This window comes from Lipotes vexillifer, unplaced genomic scaffold (genome assembly GCF_000442215.2).
Source record: "Lipotes vexillifer unplaced genomic scaffold, Lipotes_vexillifer_v1.1 scaffold914, whole genome shotgun sequence".
NCBI lineage: Eukaryota > Metazoa > Chordata > Mammalia > Artiodactyla > Lipotidae > Lipotes > Lipotes vexillifer.
In genome coordinates, this window is record NW_006780388.1 from 2,196,605 (window position 1) to 2,205,629 (window position 9,025).

Genomic DNA, 9,025 nt, shown 5'->3' on the forward strand with positions numbered 1-9,025 from the left:
TCTTGCCGGGCCTCCGAGGCCTAAGGAGCTGACCCCTGCCCAGCCTTTTTGTCCCCCCCCCCCCCACATACGCACACCTGCCCCTGCTCTGGCCAGGCCTCAGGCTGACGTCATCTCCTCAGACCACCAAGTTAAAACAGCTGATCCAACTCTCCACCAACCAACTCCTACCTGGCCCTACTACTCTTGTTCCCTCAGTGTCTATCACACAGCCATTAATCACCTGTGTACATCTAACTCCTGCACAGAAATGCAAGCCCCATGAGGGCAGAGCCTTCACCTCATGTACCAGCATGTTCCCATCACCTGGCACTCAACCAGGACTTCTCAATAAACAAAAGGAAACATTCAGCTGACAGTTGAAGGAGCCAGAAAATGGTGTTAAAGGGGAAACACGATCGAGCAAAGTTTTAACCCAGAAGAATATGTGTGGAGAGAGGAGAGAGGGGGAGGGAAGGGGGTTTAAGATCAGGCCCCCACCCCCAGGTGGGATGGGGAAGCCAAGCTTTGCAGGTGGTGGGGTGAGGGGAAGGGGCTCTGGAGACCTAAGGGCAGGAGGAAAAGAACAGATGCACAGACAGAGGTTTACACTTGAACAAACTCTCAACTCCATTTGGCAGCTCGACCTCCCTCGTCGAGAAGAACCCAAGAGCAGCTGCTGGGATTGAAGACAGAGTCTCTGGGCAAACAGGGGCTGAGGGAGTCCCGGTTTGGAAGAACAACTGCAGGAGAAGGGCTGGGGAGTGAGGAGACCTGGCGGGCCTGGCTGTATGATGAATGGCCCAGAGACAAGCTGACGACACAGATATGGCCCACCCTGACTGCCATGGTGCCCTGTCTCCTTGAACCCTGAGCAAAGAAGAAAGAAAAAAAGTGCTCCAGGGATTAGAGGAGAAGTCAGGGAACATGAGATGTCCTGAAATAAAACAAAGAATCAGCAGGGTGTGACGCCCCTGCAGGAGAAGCAGCTGGAGAAGCAGTGTGCACAGCCCTGGAGAGCCAGGCACTGGATGATCAGAGACATCCATGGGGGTGGGAGGCGGGGAGGCTGGAGGGCCCTGCGGAGGGTCTGTCTCTGGGAGGACAAGTCCTGGATACAGGAAGAAAGGGTTGAGCTCCTGTGGGTCACTCCCTAGACATTCTACCTGGCAGCTGAGCCTGAGAAAGATGTTCCTTCCAACCAAACCCCACAACCCAGGGCCAAAGAGGGCAGAAAGGTGCCCACCTCCCGGGAGCCCCGGATGCCCAAGATCCTTCTTCCTCTCTCTCACTTCCCTGCTTTGAGCACTGGATTCGACACCTGACAGATACTCCAAGGATGCTGATTAAAAAGGAATGAGGGCATGCTTCTAAATAAATGTCTAGCAAGAACAGCATTAAAATAATGATCCTTTAGATATGAAGCTTACCAACAAAAAACCTCAAAAATGACTGTGATGATCTCCCTTGAAGTAATGTTCTACTTCAGTGAATGTCAGCAATCCCAAGGGGTCCCAAAGCAAAGTGATGTGAATTTGTCTGTATTTAGAATAAGCTACCCTTTTCCCTTCCAGGGAAGGGGCTACTTGTGAAAACAAAAACAGGGTCATGGTTCCAAAACGATAAGGGGCCACTGGCGTGATACCAGAAGGCTTTGACTGTTCAAAGGATACAGAGCTTTTCATCATCCTGAAATGTGAAGTAAAGTTTAACAAAGAAGGGGTGATCCAGCCGCGACATCACGTCTCTCTCTCTGGTTACATACGGGACTTTGTTCTCTTTGATAATGTGACGTTTCTCTAGAATTTTAACTTAAGAGAGAAGCAAGTTACTACAATTGGAAATGGTAAGAAAACACTACTCATAAAGTAACAGATAAAAATTAAAGTTTTTCACAAAACGCACCCACCAGATTTGTGATCTCTAAGACCAACAGTGTCCTGTCCCCTGAAATCAGCACAGAAACCTCCAGGGCTGGGCAGCCAGGTGGCCACGTACCCAGAGGTGCGCTGTTCCTGCATCCTAGACACTGGAGCATCCTAGCTCGCTGGAGTTAGTTACTTACTAGCATATTCCTTTGAGGTTGCCAGTTCTCGGGCCAGGACAACCTGGTTTGGGAAGAAAAGGGGGAAAAAGAAGAGAAAAAAACACCCAATGTAACCAGGGCACTGAGTCTCACAAGTCACCCTGCAACCAACCACACAGGCTACCCCGCCCCCACCACGAAATTAATTTTAAATATTTTTGGTCCTGTGCTAACAAACATAGCTGAGTGTCAATGACTAAGTTAATGTGTTCTAATAGTTAAAGGAAACACATGTATCTCTCAAATGTTTACAAAAGGTTCCTCATCAGATGCCAATAGTCCCCCCTCGTGCAGTGAAATATATATTCAGGAACACCTTATGACCAGCATAACCCTCACACAAACAGTAGGAAGAAGCAGCAAATAATAATATCTCCACAAGGTGGGTACTGGGAATTTCTTCAAAACCTAACTCTATGGATAGGTCCCCAGTACATGTGCATTGCAAAAGGCCACCCTGAATTTGGGCTTTTACAAATAATAGTTGCATTTCACTTGATGCCACTCTCAGATGCTGTAAATCCCATCCCTGCTACTGAGGGCACAGGAACCGCGGCCGGCAGAGAGCACCTCCCTCCAGCGTGCAGTCACACACACACACCCGCCCCCCGCCCCCCGTGCCCTCTCCACAGCACAGCCCGGTCTTACACTCTACTTCGGGGACAGAGCACCAGTGGGGTCTCACACACATTGAAAAGAACTTTCTACACGAACACACCCTGGGCACAACCTGAGTAACAACTTCCAAATGCCTGATGAGCCCTGTCTGGCAGTGAGCTGAGGTGGTCCCCACCACCGCCAGCTGGTGCAAATTCCTCTCCTGAGACACCTACAGGGAACAGCCGAGGACCAGAGAGCAGATGAAAACCTGCCGACTCCCAGGAAATACCGGAGCCTCCGGGAAGACCTCTGGAGGCCCCTGGTTGTAAGTTATATTCCGTTAGGGAATTCTTCACCAATTTCATCAGAAGTGACCCTGGAAAAGCACTGTATGTAGCCCTGCAGTTTTTAAGAAGAACAAGGTCAGATTATATGTGTTCAAATGGAAAGATCTTAAAGATCTCTGTGGAGAAAGGAACCTGTGTGGACTGTTCTCAGGCGCTGGTGAGTCAAGGAGAGTGGGCTGGGGAAGGGCTGGCCTTCTCTAGGTTATGTACCGATGTAATGCTAAATTTCTTCACAGCAGCATGCACTAGCTACGTAAGTAGGAAAAAGGAAGAAAAACACTGAGTACTAATATTTAACGGAATCCTATCTGAAGGAGATATTTATGTCATCTTTCTGTTGTGTGAACTCTACATGTTCTATGCAGTTTATGTCCCTCCACATGGCCCGGGCCAACTGCAGGGGTAGTAGACATCAGGATCACCCTCAGGTTGCCGGCGGCAGTGGACCAGGCTTCCCCCTCTCCAGCGCAGGCTCCATCACGTGAAGGTCCTGCCTGGGGATCCAGCCTGGGAGCTGCCTCCCCTGGAAACCTCATTTTAAGTTGTCTCTATTTCAGGAATGGTGAGAAGGAACTGAGAGTAGCACATATAATTTGAGACCTAAGGCTGCAGGATTCCAACAGTACCAGAAAGGAGGCTCCAGGCTCACGGCACTTTCCTGGGCACCACCCTGGCACAGGGATGACAAGAATCTCAGCTGGGGCTTTTCTACATCAGGAATCTGTCACCCAGAACAGATGGCACCTACTTTTACCAATGGTGGAAACCCAGGGACACAGAGGAATTTCATAAATACATCCTCATTTTCCAGTCAATATAAATGTCCAATGAAGTACAGCTGAGAAAAGGAGAGAGAACGCTTCTTTTACTGGACTCATGTAAGTAACTGTGCAGAACACCCAAGGTTCTTTTCAAAATAGTTTTTTCTTTCTGAAAGGACCTGTGAGTACCAGACCTACTGGGGATTATCCTCAAAGTTGAAGGTTTTTATCATGAGGGCCCAATTCTTTCATTAACTTAAAAACTGCCAATAAAAAAGTCTAAATAAAAAATGTAAAAGGAGCAAAAGTTAACACTTAAAACGATGTTGGGAACATGGGTGAGCCCCAGTATGTCATGTTCTTTGTATTTTGAATTATTTCATAAATGGAAAAAAAGAAAAGGAAAACAAATTTCACACGAGGTTTCTTCACAAAGGCCAGGCAAGAAAGTCTCATTATTCAGGAGCCCTGCTGGCCTGAGGAGCTGCAGCTCATGCTGGGCCCAGCTCAGAGACCACAGTGGCAAGGATCTGTCTCTTCTGAAGGCACAGACTAAGACTATGTATGCACCCTGGCCAGGGGACAGGGGCTCTGGCCTTCCCGAGCCTGCAGCAAGCCTCTGGCCCAGCCACAGCCACATGAGGCTTCCAACTCAGCAAAGGGCAGCTCTGAACCTTCATATCTTTGCTTTAAGAGGAAAAATACCACAAGATAGGTAAAACTCTCTCAGGTAACAAAAAGAATTACCCTGAGTGTGACTTGACAGTGCTGTGATAGTAATTCTGTCCATGAAACTGAGGACACAAAAATCTGGAAGCTAGCAGGTCTTGGGCTGCAACTCTAGCAAATGTCAGTGGTGTACTGTTTTATATTTTAAAAATAACAGAGAAATAACAAAGGTCATTAAATGTTTCCCCAAAACTATGAAGAGATACACCAACACTAATGTTTAATCTAAGGAACAGGAAAGCTTCCCAGGGTCTTGCTAACAGGACACAATGATAAGAAATGTAACTTAGAATACAATCTAACTGCATTTTTTGAGAAAATTAAAAATAAGATCATGAAATGCCTTTTAAAGCTTTCCCCTATAAAATCATGAGCTACATATTTAAACCACATGATCTGCCTGATGGTAGCCAGCCCCAAGTCACCTTCACAACAGGAGAGGAATCCCCAAGGGCCTGAGACCCACCTCTGGGGTAGAACACCACTGTGGTGTCTTAGTCCCCCAGCTCCAAGTCCCAAGAAAGGCCAGTACTCCCAAGGAAAACACCCTCATTCGACAAACAGCAGCAGTCTGTACTCACTGTTGAAAAAGAGCCTTCACCAAGAATTTTCCCAAATTTAAAGTCTTCTGGCCGTTTCTTCCGAGGCTGTGGTGGCGGCTGTGTGGCATGTTGCAGCGAGTTGGCGTTTGGCCGGGATTCGGCCGTGGTGCTGTCCATGGTGGGGCCCTGCCTGCTACCACAGCTGGGAACGCCAGGGGCCGTGCTGGACTCAGTCTGGGTCCTCACCATTGATGGGGACGGGCAGGAACATAATACCACGCTGGACTGAATAGGAACGGTGTCATACTGGTGGACACAGGAAAAAAGAGATAAGATTCAAAGTGGCTCACCCTTCCTAAATGTATGAACTAAAGTGTTGACATCGTTGAAACACCACCAAGCACAGGGCAGACCATCTAATGTTCTGCCATGCAGTTCGGGCCACTGCCCTCCTCTCCCAAGTCCCTTCCCCACTCAAATTCCACCCTGCCCTGTCCTGCATGCCCACGGACACCAGCACCTAGAACCTACCTGCCCTCACCCTCTCCCTCAGTACTGTGTAAGTCTCCAACACCTCCCCCACCCCCACCCAGCCATGGCCAGCTGGCCTTCCCATCACACTGCCTGGCTTAAACATCATCTGTGGCCCTGTCCACAGAGAAAGCTGGTCCAACCCTGTGACCACGTTGTCTCCCATCCCAGAACCCCTCCCCTGCTCACCCACTCACATTTGATATAAGGCTAGACACACAGAAGGCACTCAGGGTTTGAACAAACAGACTAGCTTAAGACTGTATCCCGGACTTCCCTGGGGTCGCAGTGGTTAAGAATCCGCCTGCCAGTGCAGGGGACACGGGTTTGATCCCTGGTCCGAGAAGATCCCATATGCCACAGAGCAACTAAGCCCATGCACCACAACTACTGAGCCTGTGCTCTAGAGCCTGTGAGCAGCAACTACTGAGCAGGCAAGCCACAACTACTGAAGCCCACACGCCTAGAGCCCGTGCTCCACAAGAGAAGCCACTGCAATGACAAGCCCGCGTACTGCAACAAAGAGTAGCCCCCGCTCACCACAACTAGAGAAAGCCCACACGTGGCAACGAAGACCCAAAGCAGAAATAAACAAACAAATAAATAAATAACTATATCCCACAACTAAATAGAATCTTAACCTAGCAGTCCTGGAACACAGAAGTATAACTTAATGGAAAGAAGAGCCCAAGAATTGCCAACTACACGTAAAAGTTATAGTTGATAAGAAATAAGCTGCTTAAACTGGGCCCGTGAGCCACAATTACTGAGCCTGCGCGTCTAGAGCCTGTGCTCTGCAACAAGAGAGGCCGCGATAGTGAGAGGCCCGCACACGGCGATGAAGAGTGGCCCCTGCTTGCCACAACTAGAGAAAGCCCTCGCACAGAAATGAAGACCCAACACGGCCATAAATTAATTAATTAATTTTAAAAAAAGAAATAAGCTGCTCAAAAAAAAGACAGTAGTGGAATAACTGCTTAACAATTTGAAAAGTAAGTGATTTAGAGCCCAACTGCTCACTACACACCAAACTTACCTCTCAACAAATTAAAGAATTATATGTTTTTTAGTTATTTAAACAAATTCAAAAACCTAACAAGTTTTTAAAATCTTTCAATGCAATCGCTATTAAAAGAAGCTGGCTTCCTTGCAGAAATCGACAAGATGATCCTAAACTTCAAATGGAAATTCAAGGAACCCAGAATAGCCAAATAATCTCAAAAAAGAACACTGGAGGACTCATGCTACCTAATTTCCAAATTCATTACAAAGCTATAATAATCAAGACAGTGCAGGTCTTCCCTGGTGGCGCAGTGGTTAAGAATACACCTGCCAATGCAGGGGACATGGGTTCAAGCCCTGGTCCGGGAAGATCCCACATGCCACAGAGCAACAAAGCCCGTGCACCACAACTACTCAGCCTGCGTGCCACAACTACTGAAGCCCACGTGCCTAGAGTCTGTGCTCTGCAACAAGAGAAGCCACCGCAATGAGAAGTCCACACACAGCAACAAAGGGTATCCCCTGCTTGCCACAACTAGAGAAAGGCCGTGCAGCAACGAAGACCCAACGCAGCCATAAGTAGATAGATAGGTAGGTAGATAGAAAGAAAGACAGAAAGAAGACAGTGAGGTATTGGCATAAGGATACACACATGGGTGACTGGAACAGAGTCCAGGAATAAACCCGTATGTCTACAGCCAATCGATTTTTGACAAGAGTGCCAAGACCCTTCAATGGGAAAGAACAGTCTTTTCAACAAATGATGCTGGGACAACTGGATATCTACATGCAGAAGAATGAAGTTGGATGCCTTTCCCACAAGAAAATTTAACTCAAATGGATCAAAGATCTACATGTAAGAAATAAAACTAGAAAACTCTCAGAAGAAAATATAGGAGTAAATCTTTATGAACTTGGCAATGGTTTCTTAGATATGAAACCAAAAGCACAGGAACAAAAGAAAATAACAGGTCAAAGGGACTTCCATCAAAATTTTAAAACTTTTGCGCTTCAAAGGCACCACCAACAAAGTGAAAGGACAACCCAATTATGGGAGAAAACATTTGCAAATCATGTATCTGATAAAGGATTTGTATTCAGACTATATAAAGAACTCTTACAACTAAATTAAAAAAATAACAAAAACCACAGTTAAAAAATAGGCAACAAATCTGAATAAACATTTCTCCAAAAAAGACATACAAATGGCCAATAAGTACATGAAAACATGCTCAACATCGTTAGTTACTATGGGAATGCAAATCAAAGCCACAATAGGACTCCATTTCACACATACCAGAATGGCTAGAATCAAAAAGATAATAATAACAAGTGCTGATGGAGACGTAGAGAAATTGGAACCATCATATCGGTGGTAGGAATGTCAAATGGTGCAACCACGTTGAAAAACATTACAACAGTTCCTCAAAAGGAAACAGGTATCACATAACCCTGCAATTCCACTCCTAGAAATGAAAACATAGGTCCACACAAATCTTGCACAAGCATGTTCATAATAGCATTATACATAACAACTAAAAGGTGGAAACAATGCAAATGACCATCAATGGATAAATGGATAAACAAAATGTAATCTAGCTATAAAATTGAATATTCAGCCATAAAAAGGAAATACTGATATATTCTAAAAAACAGATGAACATGCAAAACATTATGGTATGTGAAAAAGGCCAGACACAAAAGCCCCATACTGTATGATTCCATTTATCTGAAATGTCCAGAATAGGCAAATCTATAGAGGAAGAAAAATTAGTGGTTGTCAGGGGCTGGAGGGGAGAATGGGGAGTGACTGGCTAATGGGTTTGTTTTTGGAATGATGAGGATGTCCTGGAATTGGATGGGGATATACAACCTCATGAATATACTAAAAGCCACTGAAATACACTTTAAATGGGTGAATTGTATGATATATGAATTATATCTCAATAAACTGTTATAAAAATAGCTATATCATATATGACTACATTAATTTATATATAAGATATCATTCAAATCTGTAAATCCTAAAGACTTTTTTAAATGAAGAAACGCAAAGGATTAGGCACCAAAAAAATTCAAGTAACTAAATGGAGAGATATACCATGTTCTTGGATTGGAAGAATCAACATTGTGAAAATGACTATACTACCCAAAGCAATCTACAAATTCAATGCAATCCTTATCAAACTACCAATGGCATTTTTCACAGAACTAGAACAAAAAATTTCACAATCTGTATGGAAACACAAAAGACCCCAAATAGCCAAAGCAATCTTGAGAAAGAAAAACGGAGTTGGAGGAATCAGGCTCCCTAACTTCAGACTATACTACAAAGCTACAGTAATCAAGACAGTATGGTACTGGCACAAAAACAGAAATATAGATCAATGGAACAGGATAGAAAGCCCAGAGATAAACCCACACACATATGGTCACCTTATCTTTGAT

General features: G+C 45.4%; 1 protein-coding gene across 2 annotated transcripts in view; it reads right to left on the bottom strand.

Annotated features, from left to right (window-relative positions):
• Positions 1–9,025, bottom strand: part of PDPK1 (3-phosphoinositide dependent protein kinase 1) — a 68,178-nt gene that overhangs the window by 34,343 nt on the left and 24,810 nt on the right. The window contains exons 2-4 of one of the 2 annotated variants that reach the window (XM_007453522.1): positions 5,084–5,350; positions 2,045–2,087; positions 1,653–1,790 (exon numbers count right to left, since the gene is read on the bottom strand). In XM_007453522.1, the coding sequence (XP_007453584.1) occupies positions 1,653–1,790; positions 2,045–2,087; positions 5,084–5,350 (448 nt within the window). The remainder of the gene's footprint in view (positions 1–1,652; positions 1,791–2,044; positions 2,088–5,083; positions 5,351–9,025) is intronic. The other variant, XM_007453523.1, reaches the window with a different exon arrangement.